The sequence below is a fragment of the Quercus lobata genome, unplaced genomic scaffold, assembly GCF_001633185.2.
Source record: "Quercus lobata isolate SW786 unplaced genomic scaffold, ValleyOak3.0 Primary Assembly Scq3eQI_1838, whole genome shotgun sequence".
NCBI classification, from domain to species: domain Eukaryota; kingdom Viridiplantae; phylum Streptophyta; class Magnoliopsida; order Fagales; family Fagaceae; genus Quercus; species Quercus lobata.
Window position 1 is genome coordinate 1 of NW_022154858.1, and position 26721 is coordinate 26721.

Here is a 26721-nt window from a genome sequence, read left to right on the forward strand (position 1 = left end):
TAAACATAATATAAAAGGTTTTAACGAATATTTTGTAAGAACTTCCTCAACTACCCATGCTTGTTCACTACTTTCATCTCACTTTCCCTTTTCCTTCTCCCAAACCCACAACACACTTCAATAACTGAAGCAGAGCTCCAATTCCGCTGATTAGCACCTTCAGCCCGAGATATACACAGCTCCGTTCACCGATTTTTGTTTCCGGTGAGACCCAAAATCAGCCCCTCCATTTGTTGGGTTTTATTTTGATATTTTTTGTTTTTTCCATGTTCCTCCATTTTTTGTATTGTGTTTACTGAGACCTTGGCTCACTTGGCTGTGAATGCTTGTTTATTTATGCCTCTTTTTTTACTCTCTACTCAAGTATAGCTTTAATGCTACTTTTTTTGTTTTTATTTTTTTTTATTTTTTTTATTTTAGAAGTTTCTCTGTCTTGTTCCTTTGTTATAGCCATGGTTTTATGAACAATGTCTACTTTGCTCTGCTGTTGGCTTTGGAAAAAAAATTATCTGTACCTAGACCATCTTTGCCGTACATACCCAACACTTGCCCCTGAGTTCTGAACAGTGTGACTTTATTTGTGGTTTCTCTTTCTCATAAGGAACAAAAAAAAGGGGTAATGTTTGACTCATCTGATGAAGGGAAAGATTCAAACCATTGCATCAAATAGTTTTTCTTCTTTCATAATTTATTTTCTTTTCAATTTTTCTTCAGTTCTAATTGATTTTTTTTTCCATGCAGATCTATTCCTTGATTCAATGGCTTCAAGTTCATCATCTTTCCCAAGTTCTTCTATTTCTTCTACTAGCAAATGGACGTATGATGTTTTCCTGAGTTTCAGTGGTGAGGACACTCGCAATACTGCTACAGACTTTATATATTATGCATTAGTAGAGAAGGGCATTAACACTTTTAAGGAGGATCAAAAACTTGAGAAAGGAAAAACTATTAAACCAGAACTCCTTAGAGCGATCAAAGAATCCAAATTTGCCATAGTCATTCTCTCAGAAAATTATGCATTTTCCACTTGGTGCTTAGATGAACTTGTAGAGATCATTGACTGCGAGACAAAATAGGAAATAACAGTTTTCCCTATTTTTTACAATGTGGATCCATCTGATGTGCGAAAACAAATAGGAACTTTTTCACTTGTTAAACATGAAAAACATTTCAAGGAGAAGGTCGAAACATGGAAAGCTGCTTTGAGTCATGTGGCCGATCTTGCCGGATATCATGTAAAGAATAGGTAATTTTTATTTGAAACACACACACACACACACACACACATATATATATATACACACTAGTCATTTAACCAGTGTGATGCATGGGTTAAATTACTGAATGAGTTTGGAAGGAAAAAAAAAGCATTATATTTGAGTTTATATAGTTACTATTAAGACTTTAAAAAGAAAAATAGTTAGCAACGTAGCATAGATGCATGGAATGCTTGTGAGGAGATGGGTCGATGGCTATAACTATCCACAACAGGCATTGGAATCATTTAAAAAAAATGTAATCATAAATAGGTAATAAATAGCACTGTATAGCTAAAAAAAATAAATAAAAGGACATAAGAAAATGACTTAATATTTTAAATATATATTCATAGTTAATTAGAATTTTTTTATAGAAAGTAATTAATTGATATCAAGAACATAATAAATTTAGGCCTAAAAAACTAACTGCATAAATAAAATTTTAAATTATCATTTTTTTAAAAATATTTTGTGATTAATATTGAATTAGCAATGTACAAAAATCTATACAGTATACACATCTAAGTATTACTTTAGTCTTTGTAGTATATTATATGCCCATACCAATTTAAAAGGAAACTGTGTAGATCTAACTGATAGAGTCACGTAACACAAATATTCTAATAACACTATTGGGAGGTAGTTGGAAACCAAAGCCCAAGTGAAAGATGAAATAAATAAATGAAACAAATTTAGTAAATTTTTTTTTTTGGGTATAAAATAATAAAAGTAAGGATGGAATGGTATTTTATGTGTACCTTCCAAGAAGTTTCCTTTCTGCTTAAATGCCCGTTTGTTTCAACTTTTTCAGCCCAAAAGTCACATTTTGAAATAAGCCAGCCCTTTAAGTGCATTTGGTTAGTATAAAACGCAACTTTTTCCAAAAAGTTGCATTTTATACTTGTGAAGAGAACGCACAATTCCATTTTGGAGTCTCAGAATTTCATTTTTGCCAAAAGTCTATGCACGTTTTGATATATCCGTTGGGTGAGTTGGGCAATTACCAAATTAACCCAAAGAATAAAGGATGCTCATGTCTTCGTCTACGCACAGTTCCTCATTCCTCTCAATAACAAATTTCCAAATCCAAACACAAAAAAATCTATAACAAATTCCCAAATCAGCTAAGGAAAAAAAAAAATCAATCCCTTGCAAATTAGGATTCCTCAAAATGCAAAACAAAAAAAAAAACATCAAAATATTCCTCTCAATAACAAATTTCCAAATCCAAATACTAAAAAATCTATAATAAATTCCCAAATCAGCTAAGGAAAAAAAAATCAATCCCTTGCAAATTAGAATTCCTCAAAATGCAAAACAAAAAAAAAAAAAATCAGAATATAGCAAAATCTTTCAAATGGAGTTTGTACCCATTTGCGTTTGCTTTGCTTTGATCCAATCTTCCCGATCTGCTCTGCTTTGCTCTGAATCATCCCGTTTGTAAGTGGTTGAATTTAGAGAAAAAGAAAAGAATCAAGAAGATCAGGGTGAAGAATTGCATGGGTGTTGCAGACGAAGTGCTGAGAGAAAAAAAAAATGAAGAGAGGAAGAAGGAAAGCTGGAACGTTCTAGAGTTTGGAGGAAGTGGTAGGGATAAAAAATGGAAAGAAGTAAAAAAAGAAAAGTGTAAGGGTACATGTGTGGAGGAGAAAAAAAGAGGGGGAAAAAAGAAGGAAAAAAAAGAAGAAAGAAATGCGGTAGTGTGTGGAGGATAAAAAAATAGGGAAAAAAGAAGAAGAATGAGGAAATGGTATCACAATATTTTCACAATAAATTTTAAGTGGTAGGTTATTATTAGCTAATAATAGTGAGAAAAAAATAATTTTTTTAGAAAGAGAAAAAAATAATTTTAATAGTACGTTCAAATTAAAATCAGTATCAATTTTTATCACAATATTTTCACAATACTTTTACAATAAAATCAGTATAAATTATCACAATACTTTCACAATAACTCTAAAGTGATAGGTTATTATTGGGAAATTATTGTGTACTCTCGAAGTACCATAAATGCATACTCCCTCCTCTCACATAAATGGTGGATCTCTTTATTAAATTCATGGTGGGACCCACCATTTATGTGAGAGGAGGGAGTACAATTTATGGTACTCCGGGAGTACCTAATAATTTTCCATTATTATTAGCTAATATTGGTGAGAAAAAAATAATTTCACAATATTGATTTAAGTATGAAATAAACTTCCTTATATATACATTGTCCTTTTTGATAATTTATCTCTCAAACTGCCACTTTTATAAGCACTCAGCTTTTTCAAAAAAACATTTTTTAACAGTTTTTACCAAACACTTAGTTTTTTGAAAAAACACTTTTTCATTATGCACTTTTTGAAAATTCAACTTTTTCAAAAAGCTCAACTTCAAAAAGTTGAACCAAACTCAACAACTTAGAAGTAGCAAAACTCAACTCCCTCACGTGACTATCATCTCCTCTTCTACAACGCCACTTTTTCTTTATCTTTTTATTTCTTTCCCTTTCTTAATTCTCTTCATTCTTATCTTTTCTATGACATTCCCTCGTCTCCTTTTTTTTTTTTAATCTCTTTTTCTCTCATAGTGCTTCTGTAACTCTCTCCTATGTTTTTAATTTTTAATTTTATTTATGTTTCTTTTCCCCCACAATAAGATCATCCATTGCTTTCATTCTCATCTTCTTCTTCCTCTTCTTCTGTCAAATGCTGTAAAAGTTGAAAAATGGGAAACTGTTGGGTTTGGTGGAGTTTGGACCTGTAAAGTTGAGAAGTAGAGAGACACATCAGATCATGAAATTAAGCTTTTATTATTTTGTCCTTTCTATTTTTTTTTCTTCTATGTTTTTTGTGTCTTTGTTTTACAATTTTGTGGTACTTGTATCCAGTGAAACAATACAATTTTTTAAAGAGAAGTCAACTTCTGTTAGTGTTAGACAATTTTGAGGTTAATAAATATAAATAATGTGGTGTACCATCATCGCTGCCGACGGTAATTGTTCCATTTTCTTCAAAAATGATTCAAGAGTACTCCTTGAAAAACAACATAATTAATTGCCAAAATATAAAAGAAATAGTAGAAAAACAAAGGTAGATCAAAATGAAGTGATAAATAAGGACAAAAATGGCAGACCACGAAAATGCACTTCCAGTTTACTTAGTGGTAATGACTCGGAAGCGCCAGTGATTTTCATGAACATGTTGATCACTTGCTGTATTGGCGTTGAGATTGTCAACGATTTTTTTTAAAGACACAGGTGTGCAGTTGGAAAAGAAAAAGTGCTTGCAAATTGCAGTTTTTTTGCTGTCCGGTTATATTTATATGTATCGAGGGAAAACAATAGTATGATACAGTGTAATGATTTGTTTCTTTTGGTTGTGGTTAGTTATTTAAAATTCCAAAAGATACAATTGTTCAGTGTCTTATTTTGCAAAATGAAAAGACACAATTATTTGGTTTTTAAATGTAGTTGTGTGGCATAAATTTATGTAGCCACATAGCGCAATGAGATAAGGTCAACAAAAGGTCAAATGTTTTGGCTGTTACTTATTATATAGATATAGATATTCAGCTAATCCACTTTTATATATCTAACTTCATTTAAACCTTTAATTGACATATCTTTTTTTATTTATTATTTTTTGAAATAAATAAACCTTCATCAGATCTCATTTAATTTTTGTCATAGCCTATCTATTTACATATTTTTATTTAGTCAGCAGATTCGAACACCTAATATCTACCATATATATTTTTTTTTAAGATTAATAAATTCGTAATCTACACCCAAAAGACCAAAACCCACGTTATTGTTTAAGAATATTGGTGTTGATAAGGTTTTAATTTTTAGTTGTGGAATGCTGTTTGATGGATGTACAAAATGAGAGAGAAATAATTAAAAAAATTTTAAATTTTAAAAAAATAAAAAATATATTATTATGTGAATGTTTTTGAAAAATGGTCAAAAAAGAAATAAAATTTTATATTAAAATGAACGAAATTTTTGCATGAGATATGTTTATTGAGTAATGTTACAGTTATAAACTATTTTATAATATTTCTACAAAATATTAATGTGATCAATTTCTTATTGGTATTCATCTCTTTTTTTTGGAGGAACTCTTATTGGTATTCATCTAGACATACTATTAATATCATTTTTTTTCTTTTATCAATAATTACTCATTACATTAGCAATTTGTAAGTGTCTCTAACATTATTCATATTTATTTGATTTTTATGTCTAAGATAGATATTGAGTGAATTAAACGATTGCTAGACTTTGTAACCAAGGTCCACACTCCACATGCAAGTGACCCTTGTCACTATCATGAACCTGCCAATACAATTACTTGGAAAAGCGTAATGAAAAGTGTCTCAGATAGTCATCAATTTTTTTTTTCTACATGGCCACATTCAACGTTCCTTTGTGACGTGCTTGACGGATTGACAAGTCTTGCAAGTCACACATGGCCACATTCATTATTCAATCCATTGTATTCCTATGAAGAAATTTCTAACATAGTTGGGAAAAAAAAAATCAATGCTCAAGTTGTATATTAGCAATTTTTGTTTTTGCTAAGTGGTACAATTGGTTTTTTTTTGGTTGTGAATACAGACTAAGTTTGATTTCACTGCTTAGGTGCCCAGCGAAAGCAATTCCATCAATGAAGCTAAAATACAAAAAGTGAAAACATTTACAAAAATTGACCTATATGCAAGTTTGATGAAGTTTGTTCCATCAATCTTTGCATAATTGTATAAAAAGTATAAGTGTGTTATAGTAATAGTGTATACCTCATCTTTCTATCATATGATTTATATTATTCAATTGTTATCCTATATTTTTTTTTTTTTAACTCATACATCAATGTAGCACACTAACCATTAGAAAAAATAATAAAATATAAATAACGAATAAATATTTTATTGAAATATACTGTAGAATAAATAATTTAATGTGGAATTTTTGAAAAAATTTCCGTGTAAAAAAAAAAAGATTCTCAATATAAAATATACCAAAAATTTTACACGAGTGAGGAGATAGAAATATAGATTCTTATTGTAAATGCTAACGTGTGAGTGGTGAGCTTGGCGAATTGGTTTGATGAGATAGAAAATTGGTTTGCGAAGGAAGGGTGTTAACGTCTTTTCATAATGAGGGCTTTAATTACATATTTGCCCTTAAAGACTTGAATAATGAGTAGATTTGGTTTAAATCCAACACTCTCGTACTGTGGTTGGTGGCAATTGGTTCGGTTCCCATGCAAAGAACAAACAAGAGTCCCATATGATTGATGTACTCTCTCTACTTTGTAGATGTGACAACTGATTGAATTTTGCATGAAAATGATTTGTTCTTTTATCTTTCAGTTTATCTCGTCCTTTTTTATTTCCTTCTTTTTCCATGTAAGTAAGTATTCCTCTCAGACAAGGTTACATGGATGAAGGAGCCCTAATCAATTTTCATAGACTAGACTAGAGAGCCTTTAATTTTCAAGCATTTTGACTGCACAAGCAGAACAACTGAGCATCCATGTGAACCATAGACAATAGCAACTTTTATTGAAGTTAATTTCCCATAAGATTAGTGCTTAAGAATTTGGATGATGTTAATACCATACTAGTTTGGCATGCACGTACTGGTTTAAACTATAATGTTTATCCTATGCTCAGAGTTCAATTTTCTTCAAAAGACTTTTCACCAGTTTATATAGTGAAGGTTAATCAAAAGCCTCACCACGTTTAGCAAGGTTTCTTTATTGTCTTTTATTCAAACATCTAACATTTTCATTGCTTGCCACGCATTCGAGCTGATGTGACCTGGTCACATGCATTAGTGACCCAACTTTGAAAACCAATCTGACTCTCCTCAGTATGAACAAGCTGTATATCTTGTTTCAATTCTCTTATCTAACAATATTTTCTTTCTCACTTCGTGAATTTGATTTGCTTTTAAGTTTTGATACGATCATTTGGTTTGGTATCCGACAATACTAAATTATTGTACTTTCAACGAATAACTCTTGGCGTACCACACAAAATCATTAGCATCCAACAATACATCTTGAACTGTGTATCAATGCACAGGGACGGAGTCAGGGTACAAACCTAAAAGGGGGACAATGCTTAACGTAAAGCTCATAAAATTTCATCACATTTATTCGCATCGTAATCTTATATCTGTAGATGCAATTTGAGATTTGCAATAAACTAATACTAATTTTGGTGATTTTTCAAATTTTAATTTTAAGATGTTTATAAATGATGACATCAACATTAGAGGTTAGCAATAAGAAATCATCAATATTAGCTTATGAATAATGCTAGGGATACATCCAACTACCCTTTTTTTTTCTTTTTTTGAGAAACAAACACACACACAAGGGAGAGAGAAAGGGGTGCCAACTACATAGTTGAATCCACAACATGCCTCACAAAAATTAGGTTAGTTCTAAACAAAAAGCCGAATAAACATATCTTACAAACCACAACAAACTTTTTTTAGAGATAGTTTTCAACCTCTGATGTTTAATAAATTTCACCATGGTCAAACAAAGTACAGACCATCAATTTTAATTTTTCTCTTTTCCCATTAGCCCACCTGCCCATTAAGTTCTCTAACGACAGCCACACCTCTGATTTCTAAAACATTAAAACAAAAATCATAAAAACAAAAATCCAACTTTATTTTGTATTTTTAATCTTTCTTGTTTCACCTGTTCCATTTTTCTCATTGTACCCGCAAGTCTATGACCAACATATTATTTAAATATTTTTTAGGCAAAAAACTCATTTTCGTCTCTACATTTTCACGAAATTTCCATTTTGGTCCCTATCTTTTTTTTTTCCACCTTTTTTAGTCCTTATCTTGAAAAACGCATCTCGTTTTAGTCCTTTCCATTAGTGCCCTAACGGCCCCGTCCTATGTGGCAGATGGAACTATAAAAATAATAATAAAAAATTTTATTTTGGCATTAAAAAATGCCACATCAGCATTTAAATTAAAAAAATTAATTTATTAATTTTAATTAAATAAAAAAATAAAAATAGAATTAAAAATAAAAAAATCATATAATTTGAGATCTAAGTGTGTTTTGAACAAGAACAACAAGAACACAAACCTAGATCTAAGAACACAAACCCAGAAATTAAAATCCAAAAATTAAAAATTTCAAAACCACCATTTTCTCAAACCCAGCAAAATCATCAAATCCTAAATACCCAAAGTACCAAGTAAATCCAAAAATACAACTCAACAAATCTAAACAAAAAAAATCTCAGAAAAACCCATCAACCACAACATCTGAAGCAAGCCACGAACCCAGGGACAATCACAGTGACCAAACCCAGGTTTCTTTGGATACCTCCATGGAAAGCTTTGGCTCACACATCATTAGAAGCAAGCAATCTAGTAACACTAAGCTTTCTCTTTCTCTCTCAGGCTTTCGTTGTTGACTTTCTCGGAACTTTGACTCTTCCATACCCGAATCCTTCTCGTGGGTATTCGGGTCGTCTTCTTCTTCTTCGGGTTCGAATCTTTCATGGGTCACTGTCTCTTCGTCTTCCCCAGGCATCCCAGACAGTGACTCTTCTTCATCTTCATCCTCAGCTAAAGTCTCAACCTTTGCTTCTTCTAGTGCTTGTGCTTCTGATTCTTGCTCGGAATGTTTGGGTTTGTGATTTATTGGTGGGTTTGGTCGCTGTAATTGTTCCTAGGTTCATGGCTTGCTTCAGACGTGGTGGTTGATGGGTTTTTCTGAGTTTGAGATTTTTTTTTTGTCTGGATTTGTTGTATTTTTGGATTGATTTGGTACTTTGGGGCTTTAGGATTTGATGATTTTGCTGAGTTGAGAAAATGGTGATTTTGAAAATTTTAATTTCTGGATTTTAATTTTTGGGTTTGTATTTTTAGATCTGGGATTATGTTCTTGTTGTTCTCGTTCAAGACACACTTAGATACCAATTCATGTGATTTTTTATTTTTAATTCTGTTTTTAATTTTTTTATTTAATTAAAATTAATAGATTAATTTTTTTAATTTAAATGCTGATGTGGCATTTTTAATGTCAAAATAAAATTTATTATTATTATTTTAATAGTTCTGTCTACCACGTAGGACGGGGCCGTTAGGGCACTAATGGAAATGACTAAAACGAGACGCATTTTTCAGGATAAGAATTAAAAGTAGCGGAAAAAAAAATAGAGATCAATGTGGGAATCGCGTGAAAATGGAAGGACGAAAATGAGTTTTTCGCCTATTTTTTATTGTAACATAATCTTCTCTCTCTCTCTCTCTTGAAATCTCAGTGAATTTTATCTCTATCCTTTGCTGACATTTTCTATTGATACTTATCTCTTCTCTATAAAAATCGGAGCTTTTCTCCCTCTCCCTCGCTCTTTGTTCTTGCTAATGCCACATATTGATGGGGCAGAAAAGTTGATGTGAAACTTGTCACATATTGGGTCCTAATACAATCAACCATCACATGCTATCATGAGTACCATGTGGAGTCCATCTAAATTCCAAAGTGCCATTTCCTAGTTTGGGAAACAATAATTTAATAGGTAAAAATAATATCCGTTATAGGAAATTTGCATTTTGAGACCCATTATGTCACCTTGCACTACATATCATAGATGATAGAAAAGTTGCATAGTCACTATTTCATGGATTAAAAAGAGTCGCCTGAGACTTTGACGCTTTGACGGGACAATTGATCTTTTTTTTTTTTTTTTTTGAGAAAGAAAACTTTTCACACCTAGTAATTACCTACACCTATGACCTCACCTACCCATCTTATTTGGCTGACGCAAGCTAACAAAAGAAGCAAAGTGACATATTGGGTCCTAATACAATCAACCATCACATGCTATCATGAGTACCATGTGGAGTCCATCTAAATTCCAAAGTGCCATTTCCTAGTTTGGGAAACAATAATTTAATAGGTAAAAATAATATCCGTTATAGGAAATTTGCATTTTGAGACCCATTATGTCACCTTGCACTACATATCATAGATGATAGAAAAGTTGCATAGTCACTATTTCATGGATTAAAAAGAGTCGCCTGAGACTTTGACGCTTTGACGGGACAATTGATCTTTTTTTTTTTTTTTTTTGAGAAAGAAAACTTTTCACACCTAGTAATTACCTACACCTATGACCTCACCTACCCATCTTATTTGGCTGACGCAAGCTAACAAAAGAAGCAAAGTGACATAACAAAAGCGCATTTTGTTATTTGGCTGACGCAAGCTAATAAAAGCGCATTTTGTGCTTCACATGTCTCTTTTTTATTTTTTCATGAGATATAAACAGTAAATTTAGGTATGTAAACAGTAAAATGCGCGCAAACAAGTGTATAGAATAGTTTGAGTAATGTTGTTTAAGTGTTTTTGAGACATTAACACTTTGATGGGACAATTGATCTTTTCTTTTTTCTTTTTTCTTTTGAGAAAGAAAACTTTTCACACCTACCTAGTAATTACTTACACCTATGACCTGACCTACCCATCTTATTTGGCTGACGCAAGCCAACAAAAGAAGCAAAGTGACATAAAGTGAGCATTTGGGAAGGGCATTTTGTGCTTCACATGTCTCTCTCTTTTTCTTTTTCTTTTCTTTTTTTTTTTTTGTGTTTATAGGACATGAACAGTAAATTTAGGCATGTGAACAGTAGAATGCGCGTGAACAAGTGTATAGAGGAGTTTGAGTAATGTTGTTTGAGTATTTTTGATATACGTGTAGGTGAAAAAGTATATAAAAATGTGTGTAATGTTGTTTAAAATGTGAAAATGTGTGTTAGAACACACCTACCAAACAAGGCCTTTGTAACACAATCCATACAAGGAAACTCTGCGTCTGAGTTGTGGATTTCAATTGTCATTCAAATTTGTTTTTTAGTAGGGCTTCCACGTATGCATTTGTGTGAGGAGAATTTGTGAGTTGGATAGTAACGGAATGGTGCTTTAAAGACTTAAATGTCTCGCGTTAATTGGTTTAGGGATTAAAAGTGGTAAAAATAAAATGTAGGGACTAAAATGGAAAGAAAATCAAAATTTAGGGATTAAAAATGCATTTACGCCTAATTATTTATTATGTGTTATAATAATTAGGGAATCAATTTTAGTTATATAAAATGCCACAAATCAACCACAAATTTTTTTTCCCTCCATTTTGGCAATGCCATCGTTACAAATCAATTGCCACAATTTTTTTTTTTAAATTCCTCCCCAAGATTTCGGCAACTTGGTTGCCACAATTCTTCTTTTTTTTTTCTTCCCTCCCATTTTCAGCAACTTAGTTGCCACAATTCATATTTTCTCTCTCCTCCCTTCCCTACAATTTTGGCAACTTGGTTGCCACAATTGGTTTCCCTTTGGGCACTCCACATAGCACTAACACTTCGGGCACTTCACACCCACTTGGGCAGCAAGAATTTCGGTAATCTCATTACCGAAATTCAATTTTTTCTCCCTCCTCCATCACATCACTTATCTTTACTCTCTCTCATACTTTTTCTTGCAATTTCAGCAACATCGTTGCCGAAATTCACTCTCTTTCCTCATTTTTCCAAATAACTTTGAACAGTACCTATATCACCAATAAACTCAATTTTTTGCAATATTCAGCTAAAAGACTCGTGAATCTGTGTGAGGTCCACCACAATACAATATTACGAAGGGGGTGTGAAATTTTCAATTACTCTCTAAAATTAACACTATGTTTAAAGAAAGGGAAAAAAAATTAAGGGAATAGATTTGAAAAAAAAAAAAACCCCCAAGGAAAAAATAATGCTAAAAAATTATTTTATTTTTTATTTTTTGTAAATTATAAATGAATAATTCATTAGGAAGAATTAAAAGTAATTTTACAAAAATATTCATAACTTTTTTATACTTTTACAAGGGTACAAGATTAATCTTGTATAAAAAGTTAATCATTTCTCTTTTTTCTTTCAAATCGGACAAAAACAAAATTTGGAAAAATGTGTGGAATCCCCAGCTTCTATCAATTTTCCCATTTTCTACTTCCTCTCATCCAGTGCAACTAAACATAATATAAAAGGTTTTAACGAATATTTTGTAAGAACTTCCTCAACTGTCCATGCTTCCTCACTACTTTCATCTCACTTTCCCTTTTCCTTCTCCCAAACCCACAGCACACTTCAATAACTGAAGCAGAGCTCCAATTCCGCCGATTAGCACCTTCAGCCTGAGATATACACAACTTCGTTCACTGATTTTTGTTTCCGGTGAGACCCAAAATCAGCCCCTCCATTTGTTGGGTTTTATTTTGATATTTTTTGTTTTTTCCATGTTCCTCCATTTTTTGTGTTGTGTTTACTGAGACATTGGCTCACTTGGCTGTGAATGCTTGTTTATTTATGCCTCTTTTTTTACTCTCTACTCAAGTATAGCTTTAATGCTTCTTTTTTTGTTTTTATTTTTTTTATTTTAGAAGTTTCTCTGTCTTGTTCCTTTGTTATAGCCATGGTTTTATGAACAATGTCTACTTTGCTCTGCTGTTGGCTTGGGAAAAAAAAATTATCTGTACCTAGACCATCTTTGCCCTACATACCCAACACTTGCCCCTGAGTTCTGAACAGTGTGACTTTATTTGTGGTTTCTCTTTCTCATAAGGAACAAAAAAAAGGGGTAATGTTTGACTCATCTGATGAAGGGAAAGATTCAAACCATTGCATCAAATAGTTTTTCTTCTTTCATAATTTATTTTCTTTTCAATTTTTCTTCAGTTCTAATTGATTTTTTTTTCCATGCAGATCTATTCCTTGATTCAATGGCTTCAAGTTCATCATCTTTCCCAAGTTCTTCTATTTCTTCTACCAGCAAATGGACGTATGATGTTTTCCTGAGTTTCAGTGGTGAGGACACTCGCAATACTGCTACGGACTTTATATATTATGCATTAGTAGAGAAGGGCATTAACACTTTTAAGGACAATCAAAAACTTGAGAAAGGAAAAACTATTAAACCAAAACTCCTCAGAGCTATCAAAGAATCCAAATTTGCCATAGTCATTCTCTCAGAAAATTATGCATTTTCCACTTGGTGCTTAGATGAACTTGTAGAGATCATTGACTGCGAGACAAAAAAGGAAATAACAGTTTTCCCTATTTTTTACAATGTGGATCCATCTGATGTGCGAAAACAAATAGGAACTTTTTCACTTGTTAAACATGAAAAACATTTCAAGGAGAAGGTGGAAACATGGAAAGCTGCTTTGAGTCATGTGGCCGATCTTGCCGGATATCATGTAAAGAATAGGTAATTTTTATTTGAAACACACATACGCACACACACACACACACATATATATATATACACACGTCATTTAACCAGTGTGATGCATGGGTTAAATTACTGAATGAGTTTGGAAGGAAAAAAAAAGCATTATATTTGAGTTTATATAGTTACTATTAAGACTTTAAAAAGAAAAATAGTTAGCAACGTAGCATAGATGGATGGAATGCTTGTGAGGAGATGGGTTGATGGCTATAACTATCCACAACAGGCATTGGAATCATTTTAAAAAAAAATGTAATCATAAATAGGTAATAAATAACACTGTATAACTAAAAAAAAAAGGACATAAGAAAATGACTTAATATTTTCAATATATATTCATAGTTAATTAGAATTTTTTTCATAGAAAGCAATTAATTGATATCAAGAACATAATAAATTTAGGCCTAAAAGACTAACTGCATTAATAAAATTTTAAATTATCATTTTTTAAAAAATATTTTGTGATTAATATTGAATTAGCAATGTACAAAAATCTATACAGTATACACGTCTAAGTATTACTTTAGTCTTTGTAGTATATTATATGCCCATACCAATTTTAAAGGAAACTGTGTAAATCTAACTGATAGAGTCACGTAACACAAATATTCTAATAACACTATTGGGAGATAGTTGGAAACCAAAGCCCAAGTGAAAGATGAAATAAATAAATGAAACAAATTTAGTAAAAAAAATTTTTGGGTATAAAATAATAAAAGTAAGGATGGAATGGTATTTTATGTGTACCTTCCAAGAAGTTGCCTTTCTGCTTAAATGCCCATTTGTTTCAACTTTTTTAGCCCAAAAGTCACATTTTGAAAAAAGCCAACCCTTTAAGTGCATTTGGTTAGTATAAATCGCAACTTTTTCCAAAAAGTTGCATTTTATACTTGTGAAGAGAACGCACAATTCCATTTTGGAGTCTCAGAGGTCCATTTTTGCCAAAAGTCTATGTGCGTTTTGATATATCCGTTGGGTGAGTTGGGCAATTACCAAATTAACCCAAAGAATAAAGGATGCTCATGTCTTCGTCTACGCACAGTTCCTCATTCCTCTCAATAACAAATTTCCAAATCCAAACACAAAAAAATCTATAACAAATTCCCAAATCAGCTAAGGGAAAAAAAAAAGTCAATCCCTTGCAAATTAGGATTCCTCAAAATGCAAAACAAAAAAAAAAAAACATCAAAATATTCCTCTCAATAACAAATTTCCAAATCCAAATACAAAAAAATCTATAATAAATTCCCAAATCAGCTAAGGAAAAAAAAAAAAAAATCAATCCCTTGCAAATTAGAATTCCTCAAAATGCAAAACAAAAAAAAAAATCAGAATATAGCAAAATCTTTCAAATGGAGTTTGTACCCATTTGCGTTTGCTTTGCTTTGATCCAATCTTCCCGATCTGCTCTGCTTTGCTCTGAATCATCCCGTTTGTAAGTGGTTGAATTTAGAGAAAAAGAAAAGAATCAAGAAGATTAGGGTGAAGAATTGCATGGGTGTTGCAGACGAAGTGCTGAGAGAAAAAAAAAAATGAAGAGAGGAAGAAGGAAAGCTGGAACGTTCTAGAGTTTGGAGGAAGTGGTAGGGATAAAAAATGGAAAGAAGTAAAAAAAGAAAAGTGTAAGGGTACATGTGTGGAGGAGAAAAAAAGAGGGGGAAAAAAGAAGGAAAAAGAAGAAGAAAGAAATGCGGTAGTGTGTGGAGGATAAAAAAATAGGGAAAAAAGAAGAAGAATGAGGAAATGGTATCACAATATTTTCACAATAAATTTTAAGTGGTAGGTTATTATTAGCTAATAATAGTGAGAAAAAAATAATTTTTTTAGAAAGAGAAAAAAATAATTTTAATAGTACGTTCAAATTAAAATCAGTATCAATTTTTATCACAATATTTTCACAAGACTTTTACAATAAATCTTAAGTGGTAAGTTATCATTAGCTAATATTGGCGAGGAAAAAATAATTTTTTTAGAAAGAGAAAAAAATAATTTTAATAGTACGTTCAAATTAAAATCAGTATAAATTATCACAATACTTTCACAATAAATCTTACGTGATAGGTTATTATTGAGAAATTATTGTGTACTCTCGGAGTATCATAAATGCGTACTCTCTCCTCTCACATGAATGGTGGATCCCACTAATTAAATTCATAGTGGGACCCACCATTTATGTGAGAGGAGGGAGTACGCATTTATGGAACTCCAGGAGTACCTAGTAATTTTCCATTATTATTAGCTAATATTGGTGAGAAAAAAATAATTTCACAATATTGATTTAAGTATGAAATAAACTTCCTTATATATACATTGTCCTTTTTGGTAATTTACCCCTCAAACTACCACTTTTATAAGTGCTAGCTATGCACTCAGCTTTTTCAAAAAAACATTTTTTAACAGTTTTTACCAAACACTTAGTTTTTTGAAAAAACACTTTTTCATTATGCACTTTTTGAAAATTCAACTTTTTCAAAAAGCTCAACTTCAAAAAGTTGAACCAAACTCAACAACTTAGAAGTAGCAAAACTCAACTCCCTCACGTGACTATCATCTCCTCTTCTACAACGCCACTTTTTCGTTATCTTTTTAATTCTTTCCCTTTCTTAATTCTCTTCATTCTTATCTTTTCTATGACATTCCCTCGTCTCCTTTTTTTTTTTTTTTTAATCTCTTTTTCTCTCATAGTGCTTCTGTAACTCTCTCCTATGTTTTTAATTTTTAATTTTATTTATGTTTCTTTTCCCCCACAATAAGATCATCCATTGCTTTCATTCTCATCTTCTTCTTCCTCTTCTTCTGTCAAATGCTGTAAAAGTTGAAAAATGGGAAACTATTGGGTTTGGTGGAGTCTGGACTTGTAAAGTTGAGAAGGAGAGAGACACATCAGATCATGAAATTAAGATTTTATTATTTTGGCCTTTCTATTTTTTTTTTCTTCTATGTTTTTTGTGTCTTTGTTTTACAATTGCATGGTACTTGTATCCAGTGAAACAATACAATTTTTTAAAGAGAAGTCAACTTCTGTTAGTGTTAGACAATTTTGAGGTTAATAAATATAAATAATGTGGTGTACCATCATCGCTGCCGACGGTAATTGTTCCATTTTCTTCAACAATGATTCAAGAGTACTCCTTGAAAAACAACATAATTAGTTGCCAAAATATAAAAGAAATAGTAGAAAAACAAAGGTAGATCAGAATGAAGTGATAAATAAGGACAAAAATGGCAGACCACGAAAATGCACCTCCAGTTTAGTTAGTGGTAATGACTCGGAAGCGCCAGTGATTTTCATGAACATGTTGATCACTTGCTGTATTGGCGTTGAGATTGTCAATGATTTTTTTTTAAAGACACAGGTGTGCAGTTGGAAAAGAAAAAGTGCTTGCAAATTGCAGTTTTTTTGCAGTCCGGTTATATTTATATGTACCGAGGGAAAATAATAGTATGATACAGTGTAATGATTTGTTTCTTTTGGTTGTGGTTAGTTATTTAAAATTCCAAAAGATACAATTGTTCAGTGTCTTATTTTGCAAAACGAAAAGACACAATTGTTTGGTTTTTTAAAGGCATAAATTTATGTAGCCACATGGCGCAATGAGATAAGGTCAACAAAAGGTCAAATGTTTCGACTACTACTTATCATATAGATATAGATATTCAGCTAATCCACTTTTATATATCTAACTTCATTTAAACCTTTAATTGACATATCTTTTTTTATTTATTATTTTTTGAAATAAATAAACCTTCATCAGATCTCATTTAATTTTTGTCATAGCCTATCTATTTAAATATTTTTATTTAGTCAGCAGATTCGAACACTTAATATCTACCATATTTTTCATGGGACCTATTAATTGGTCATCATATCTTGTTCTCTCTTCATTGCAGTCCTCTCTCTACAGCTATCAAAAGCATTGCGGGACTAATATCACGAAAATTGTGTCGTGAATTCTCAGAAGTTACTGAGGGCTTGATTGGAATAGAGTCTTCATTGTTGGAATTGGAGTCATATTTAGCTTTTTGGTTAAAGAATGAAGTTCGCTTTATAGGGATTTGGGCGATGGGGGGAATGGGGAAGACAACCCTCGCCGAAGTTGCCTATAAGATGTATTCTAAAGAATTTGAAGTTAGTTGTTTTATTGATAATGTTAGGGAAAAATCTGAAAAAAAAGGTTACCTATCATTGTAGAAAAATCTTATTTCTCAAATATTAAATGACACAAATTTGAATATAAAAAATAATTGTGAAGGAGAACACATGATCAAGAATATGTTACATGGTAAAAGGATTCTTCTTGTTCTTGATGATGTAAATGATTTAAACCAATTACAAAAGTTAGCTAGGAAGCGTGATTGGTTTGGTCGGGGTAGTAGAATTATCATAACAACAAGAGATAAGCACTTGTTAGAGACACATTTAATAGATCAAATGTATGAAGTTAAAGCATTGAAAAATGAAGATGCTCTTCATCTTTTTTGTTCAAAAGCTTTTAAAAACAAACTTGTCCCAGATGAATATTTAAAACTGTCCAAAGGTTTTTTGAATTATGTTGCCGGTCATCCTTTAGCTCTTATAGTTTTGGGTTCATTTTTGTATAAAAGAAGTGCTGTTGAATGGGAAAATGAGTTTGAGAAGCTCAAAGAACAACCCAAGCTAGATGTTATCCGAGTACTAAAAATAAGTTATGATGGACTTGAAAGGCAAGATCAAGAAATATTCAAAGATACTGCATGCTTCCTTAATCACGAGAAGGAAGATTATGTAGTACAAATACTAAAAAATCATCTTGGCCGCTATCTTGGATTATCCAATCTCATTGACAAATCTCTCTTGAAAATTTCTAAAAATAATGAATTGTGGATGCATGATTTAGTAGAAAATATGGGTAGGGACATAGTTCGTCAAGAGTCCCTTGAGCCTGGGGAGCGCAGTAGACTGTGGCTTTATAAGGATATTGATCATGTGTTGAAAAACAATACGGTAAGAGGTTATTTACTTGAGCTCATACCATATCTTCTTATTTAGCAAGTTGAAATATGAATAATTATGCTAATAATATATTTTGCATTTCACAAATTCCTTTTTTATTATCAGGGAACAAAAAACGTTAAAGCCATGGATATAAAGGGAGCCAAGGATACAAGTATTTATCATGAAGAAAAAGACGCATGTTGGAGGCCACAAGGGTTAGCTCCATTGGTGACACTTCAGGGGTGGGTCCTAAACGCTCTATCTTGGCAAGGGTTAGCTCTATTGGTTACTCTTTGGGGATGGGTACAAAGGACCTTATCTTGGGAAGGTTTCACATCATCAAAAAAACCAGAAGGGCTACTTAGGGACCCTAACACCTTTTTGAAGATGTATAATCTTAAATTTCTGAGAATTCATAGTGTTTCGTTGCAACTTGACACTTCACATTTACCTAATGGTTTAAGCTATTTGGAATGCAATGATTATCCTTTAAAATCATTGCATTCTTTGCCAGCTGGGCTTGGAGAACTTCGTTTGCTGCGTAGCAAACTTAAACTACTTTGGGTAGGAATGAAGGTAAGATTGTTAATAAGTATCTTCATACAAATTTGCTTTTAAATTTCAATAAATAGACACTATAAAGTTAATTATTCTAAATTTTTTCTTTTCTTTTATTAGATTTTTGAAAATTTAAAGTCCATCAATATGGATGGCTCCTTGGAGCTAATTATCAGCCCTGACTTCAATGGAGTACCAAATCTTGAGGAGTTAATTCTTGCCCGATGTTCAAATTTACGCAGGCTTCATCCATCCATTGGCAAACTGAAAAAGCTTAAACTTCTTGATCTAAAAGGGTACCTAGAACTAACTAGTCTTCCAGAGAAGTTTGAAATGGAATCTCTTGTGACTCTTAATCTTACTCATTGTTTAAAAGTCAAGAAAATTTCTGACACCATTTGTAGCTTGACATCGCTTAACAATCTTTATCTTTCTGGATGCTCAAAATTTGACAAATTGCCAGAGGACTTGGGGAATATCGTAAGTCTAAAGAAGCTTCATTTGAGTGGAACAACTATAAAAGAGCTGCCTTCATCAATTGAATGCTTGATTGGCCTTACTTCATTGCATCTAAGAGATTGCAAAAAAATTGACAAATTGCCAAAGGACTTGGGGAATGTTGTAAGTCTAGAGATGCTTGATTTGAGTGGAACAGCTATAACGGAGCTACCTTTGTCAATCGAATTTTTGATTGGCCTTGGTAGATTGCATCTAGATGGATGCCCAAAATTTGTCAACTTGCCAAAGAACTTAGGGAATCTCAAACATCTGAATTGGCTTTGTTTGCAAGGAACAGCAATAGCAGTTTTGACATCATCTATTGAATGTATGGCTGCCCTTAAGTAATTAAAACTAGAAGATCGCAAAAATCTTGTGTTTCTTCCAAGCACCATTTGTAATTTGAAGAAGGTAGAGTGTCTTGATCTTATTGGATGCTCAAAAATTGCCAACTTGCCGGAGAACCTGGGGAATATGGAAAGCCTAAAGTGGCTTTTTTTGGGTGAAACTGCTATAAAAGAGTTACCTTCCTCCACCATTCACCTTGAAAAGGTCTGGAGAGTATCTTTCAAAGGATGTCATTTGTCATCATCTTCATTGACTTCTATGCCAAGAAGTTGCGAGATAGATCTCAGTGACTGCTAGCTTTCGGAAATTCCAAGCGGTATTGACTGCATCTCTATGACGGAGTTATATCTAAGGGGAAATGATTTCATTTCCCTTCCTGAAAGCATCTCCCAATTCTCTAGGCTAACACATCTTTACTTGGATGGTTGCAAAGACCTCCAATCAATACCAAATATTCCATCCAAAGTTGAATTTATATGCCTAGAAAATTGTACCTCACTGGGGAGATTGCCAAGATCACCAAATCATTTCCACTGGTCATCTTATAGGAATTTCACTGTCCAGTGTTTCAACTGCTTCGAATTGGCTAACAATATTCAAAACTTAAGTAACACGTTTCAGGTATCTCTCTCTCTCTCTAATCTCTGTGTGTTTTCTAAATATCACCTATCTCTGTCTCTGTCTATGTGTTGGGTTTTATTTATTTAGCCCCAAGATCATGGTTTGTATATTTCAGGGACAAAGTAGTCAACAAGTTCCAAAAGGTTATATTATTCCTGGAAGGGAAATTCCGAAGTGGTTTGAAAAAGCAAACATATCTGATACTTTAGTGGCCTCTCGTTATTATTCATCTGTGGGACCCACTATAATAAAAAAAAGTGAAGATACAATTGCCTGGGTCTGGGTCAGGGTGTGATGAGTGGTGGGGAATTGTTTTGTGCATTGTTTTTAAACCCACTAAGGAGCGTCATCATGATTACCAACTGGACTATCTCTTTGAAGTGGATGAATGCCTAATGACTTATTACGCATTTGGACTTGGAGACCCTACTTTTTTTATTAAAATTACGGCAGAATATGGAGGGGAATGGTCTCGTACATATTATACGTCAGAATATGTTAAAGTGGAATCGCATCATCTTTGGCTGCATAGTCTGTCCAAGGAATGTTTACTTCCAACAGAGATTGATAATAAGCGATTCCATGAAGTTGAGCTTGAAATAGAGACCGGGCGCATGGAGGTGGAGAAAATTGGGCTTCGTGTGGTATAAAAGCAAGACATTGAAGATCCCAATTGAGATGCTTTCTTCAGTTGGTGATGAAATCTAGGGTTTAAAGATCCCAACCAAAACATGCGAAGCCCATGATGAGGATGAGGATGATGCCTTGCTACATCTTTTTCACCAATGTGCTAGTTTTCACTGATGTGTCTACTACTCTTGTCAGCTTTTCATGCTAAAATTAGAGTTAATTATGAGTTTATATTTTCATACAACCTTATGGCTCATGCATTTTTGTTGTAATGCTTGGATGATTAAGGATACCTGATAAACACACGTCTATTTGGTTGTGGATTTGTCAAAGAATTTTGTCTAATAGAAAATTTTATAGTAGTTTCTGTATATAATGAAAAGATACCAGATTCATATACATCCCAGTGAAGTTGGTTTGGGTAGCTACTTTAGTGATTGAGTTTGATGTAATGCACTATTCAAAACCCTTAGAACTTGGCCAATTTGATGGCTTTAATCTTTGTGGACGCTATATTGATGATTTTATAATTTTTTATTTTTGAGAATTCTTTGTATGCAATGGAGTGAGTGCACAATAGCAATACCTGGAGCATTGAGGTGGAGACAGTAGGGTTCCGTTTGTTAAACAAGCAAGACATCAAAGAGACATAGAATGTGAGGAATCCAGTCAAGGAGATTTTTTTTTTTTTTTTCTCTTCTTTTACCTGTGAGTTATCATCTTCTTCCTACCATTATATAATCTAGTTGTTTCCTTCCTTTTTTTTTTTCTTTTTTTTTTTCCCTGGACATTTACTAACATGTCTTTTTCTGTTAAACTTCTACTACTATACAAATGCATATTGAGATTTCTTATTTCTCTGTTAACGGTTTGTTGTAATTCTTGTTTTTCTTTTTCTCCAACAGTCCGACATATATAATAATGTTTTCTTTTTTCCTTATTGGCATTTGGGACTATGATTCATGTTGATTTACAAAAGGCACCTATCTCGGCTCCTTAGATGTTGATTTTGCTCTATGATTTGCACACTTACATGTAATTGAAGTTAGATAAAGAAAAGTAATGAAAAAGTGAATTGATGTTTGCAAAACTTTTTTTCTGTTTGGTAATCAAAGAATGAGAAGTGAATAAATATTACAATTTTTTAATGGTATTTTGTTATAATTTGTACAATGAATATGCCGTATTTAGCACACACCAACACTTCCTTTGGGTTTTCATCATATCATCTTTTGGTGCAAAGGACATGTGTTTGTATATCCCAGCGGATAGTATGCAGAAACTAGCAACCCCACAACCAGCATCCATAATGTGAACTATCCTGCAGACAGATCAACTGTCTCACTGGTAGACATATTTCTCAACCTGTCATGACATGTCATGACTCATGAGGCTTGTAATTCAGTAGAGTTTAAATGTTTGCGGTATATGGTTTTAACTCTTAATAGGCCTTGTTAAAAGGTGAGCTATTGCGTTTCGCTCATGTTTGTTGTATCAACTATAGATTCACTGTCACTCACAGTGAGACATTAAGTCTTATACATAGATGTTATATATTATAATGTAGGACAGAGGTTCTGGATCTACACCCCATTTAAGCTATTTCCAATTCCAATACCGAACATCCTTTAAAACTCAGTAAATAATATGCTTAAGGACTTATGCAGTGTTAAGATCTAGATATAATTAAAATTTGCCTATAACCTTGGGTGTTTAATGTCTTGCTAGCATCGTGTAAGTGTACACGTTTTTCACCCATGTGCTAGTTTTCGCTAATGTGTCTACTACTCTTGGCTGTCTTTCATGCTAAAATAAGAGTTAATTATGGGATTAAATAGTCATACAAACCTATGGCTCATGCATTTTTGTCGTAATTCTTGGATACCTGATAAAGACATTTCTATTTGGTTGTGGATTTGTCCTGGAATTTTGTCTAATAGAAATAGTTAAAATAGTCTGTATCAGCTGAAAAGATGCCCGCTTCATATGCCTCACAGTGAAGTTGGTTTGGGTAGCTACTTTAGTGGTTGTGTTTGATGTAATGTATGTTACAGATGAAGTTATCGTGGATGGCTGCTATTTGCTGGTGCAAGTAACTCTTTAAAACCCTAAGTACTTAGCCAAATTGATGGCTTTAATGATATTTTGATGATTTTATAGTTTTTTTAATTTTTCTTTTTGAGAATTCTTTTATGCAATTTAGCGAGTGCATAAACACACACATGATAAGTTAAGATAGAAATGATAATATGAAAAAACCACTCCCATTGACATCGTGAAATCAGTGTCACAGTAGTATTGTGTCTAAAGTATCTTTGTTAACATCTACCTTTTTTATGGTTCAGAAATTGTAAATTGCTGCTTCTAAAGTAACCAATTCATACCTTTAAGTTTAATCTGGAATCATGCCCTATGTTTGATATATTTCATATCAATATATGTTGTTTCAAGTACTTTATAGTTTTTATGTTAAATGTTTCTCAGTTATGAAGTATATTTAATGCTAAGGCAGTTGCTATATGCATGCTGCCATGACAAATCAACAGCTAACAGATAGTGGAAACCGGATGATGGACAAGACTGATCAAGCCATTGGAGGTCATAAAAGGTTGGATTATCTCTCATGATCATTTTGTGAGGAAATTAGTTTTATTTATTTTGGTGAGTTGAAAAGGGATAAGTTTCGTAGGCTATTTTGAAGTGTGATCATTATTTCCTCTCATTCTTCTCTATTTCCTTATAGAAGGTTACAGGTGGAATCGTATCTTGTATTTCTAAAACGTACTAGTTTTTTTTAGCTCTGCCTTGAACATCACTTGCACTAGTTTGCATCAAGACCTGAACAATTATGGAATGTTTATTTTGAAGTGTGATCATTATTTCCTTTCATTCTTCTCTATTTCCTTGTAGAAGGTTATAGGTGGAATTGTATCTTGTATGTCTAAAACTTACTAGTCTTTTTAGCTCTGCCTTGAGTATCACTTGCACTATTTTGTATCAAGACCTGAACATAAAAGTAGTTTTACTGTTCAAAAAAGTATGGAATCATCGCAAAAGAAAAATAAATTTAGTATCTCCTTGTTTGTGGTAGACTGTTCAAGACACCATCAACGTTGGAACAGAAACTGCAGCTGCACTCAAGGATCAGGTGTGTAATTTGTCAGCTTTTAAAAAATTGGATTTCACAGCAGTTTAATATTTCACATTGAATTAAAAACTCTGTCTCTCTCTGTCTCTCTCTCTCTCTCTCCCCTACTGTTTCTCTCTTGTTTCGTTTAATCTTTCAAAAAATTTCAATGGCATGGAAACTAAAGAAATCAATTATATTTATGTTTAGACTGAACAAATGAGTCAGGCTGTTAAGTGTTAATGAGCTGGACTATCCATTTCTCGATCAAGAAAGCTTCTCAACTTGTGAAGGAACTTGGTAGGCAGGTCAATCTCTGAAATTATCTTCCTCCTGTTCTTGTCATATATTGACTATTAGTTGTTAATTGTTTTACTTACCTCATTTATTTCTTTAGGTTGCAACTGATAGGTGTATTATGGCATTACTCTTCCTAATTATTGCCATTGGAGTCATAGCTATCATTATTGTAAAGGTAAGATAGCTTATCATCCATTTTCTTTGCCATTAACAAAATTTAATTTTCTAAATACTTGATTTTGCTTTTGCCATCTGATTACAAATTGGAACCAAATCCTTGACATCCCTTTATTATACAGATGTAGCTTCAAAATTATGAATACTAGGCCTTTTTCTTCTTCTTCTTCTTCTTCTTCTTTTGGCTGTGGAGTTTCTCAGGCCTATTGTTTTTAAATGTATATAACTGTATATGGTATTGCATAATCTTGTTTTATGCTTTAAGTGGACCTTTTATAAATAAGTTGATCTCAGATTGACCTTGTTTGGTTAACCCTTATTTGCTTAAAAGTTGCAGGAAGATACTTTTATAATGCCAAATGTTGTAGTTAAACGTAGTGATTCTTAGTGATTTTTTGCTTACCTTAATAAAAAATAAAAGAATCTAATTCAGTATATCCTCTTTTTTTCTTTTTTTTTTCTTTTTTTATTATTATTAAATAATAATAACTTCACTAAAAAAAGAAAAATAAAAAAAGAAGACAAACACAAGTGCATGAGTGAGTAAAAGAGTTAATCTAATAGTTGTCACATTTTCATGTCCATTGGTAATGCGCTGATTGCAACTTGATGTTTCCATTACTATTTTTCCGTATTTCAAATTTTGTGTTAATCATATGTTAACTATCTAATCCACATATTCATGTTTTGTATATAAGTTTAAATGTAGAAAACATAACTTTAAATTTAAACACTTTATAATTAGATAGTTATAATTCTTTGATAATCTCGATATTTTGCAACCATAAAAGGTATAAGGAGATCTTGTAATCCAACAATTGATTCATCAAAATGCTTTTGCAATAAAAGTTTTGGGGTTGTATAACATTACATCCAGTTATATCATGTGTAATTTAAACCTAACCCATAAAGATATTATACAAAATTTATTTAAAAAAAACATAAATATGTATAAATAAACCCAAGAGAGGGATATCATATACTTGAACTAGTCATCAGAATCTATAACCAAACAATGCTCCACCAATTACTTTAATGATGGAAAACATTCAGTTCCAAACTAGTTTAGAGCTATATTCCTTTAACCTACTTTGTGGCAATTAAAACCATCCACATATAGTTTTGATCATATGACTTTTTGAACGAGTTATGTGACTTTGTTTAAATAATACATATATCAACTTACTAAGGTTTTTTTTTTTATTTTTGCGAAGTTGTTCATCAAAAAAATAAGTGTTTTTGCGAAATTGTTGTGCTAATAATCTAATACTATTCTTAATTCCAATCCAATTTGACCGGTCGATCAGATTGGGTTTAATAAGAATTTTATCTTTTAGGAGGGACAATCATGGCACGAGGATTGAGGTCCCTATTGAGGTGGAAAAAAGGATGCATATTTATTACATTCGGAACAGAGGGTTTGGTAACAGATTTAATGTGTTGGGTGATGACAATCATGGCACTCCGAATGACTTAACGCAATGACCCAGAAATCAAGAAGGCATGTGACTCATACAGTGATCATTTTGGACAGTTCTTCAAACTGATATTCTATGGCATCCAAAAGGTATCATGATTATTCATGAACAGCAAAACAGTCTCTTATTAATTTGTCGTTGAACTTGGGATTATTACTACAAATGTTCAACTTGAGTCAAAGGGATGTCCTAATTATTGCATTGGAGATCTTAAACCGAAATCTCAAATTGTATTTAGGAGCAGTACTAGTAGAAGTTGGCTGTACAAAGTCAAAGCTTGTGTGCTTGCATTTATAGTGACTTGATGTGAAGAGTGTGGAAGGAAGAAAAGTAGAAAAATGTGTGAAATAAAAGGAAAGGCCATTCGGCCATGGGTCTCCAGTTTCTACATGACCACATTCATTTTTTTCTAAATTTCCATTGCCAACTATAGTCCAATCCATCTTATTCC

The 26721-nt window shown here is 32.4% G+C and overlaps 1 protein-coding gene across 1 annotated transcript; it reads left to right on the forward strand.

The window, feature by feature from the left end:
- The first annotated feature begins 13049 nt into the window (after positions 1–13049).
- On the forward strand, positions 13050–19937 carry LOC115973516 (disease resistance protein TAO1-like). Its single transcript, XM_031093780.1, has 5 exons — positions 13050–13537; positions 17450–17687; positions 17898–18542; positions 18657–19109; positions 19212–19937. Exons 1-5 carry the CDS (start codon positions 13050–13052, stop codon positions 19935–19937), a joined length of 2550 nt encoding a protein of 849 aa, XP_030949640.1.
- The last annotated feature ends 6784 nt before the right edge of the window (positions 19938–26721 follow it).

Excerpts from the sequence above, each read along its gene's own strand:
- LOC115973516 (XM_031093780.1), top strand. The coding sequence starts at position 13,050 with ATGGCTTCAAGTTCATCATCTTTCCCAAGTTCTTCTATTTCTTCTACC. Across the intron at positions 13,538-17,449 it reads GGATATCATGTAAAGAATAG|TCCTCTCTCTACAGCTATCA; the intron begins GTAATTTTTATT and ends TCTTCATTGCAG. Across the intron at positions 17,688-17,897 it reads TGTATTCTAAAGAATTTGAA|TTAGCTAGGAAGCGTGATTG; the intron begins GTTAGTTGTTTT and ends CAATTACAAAAG.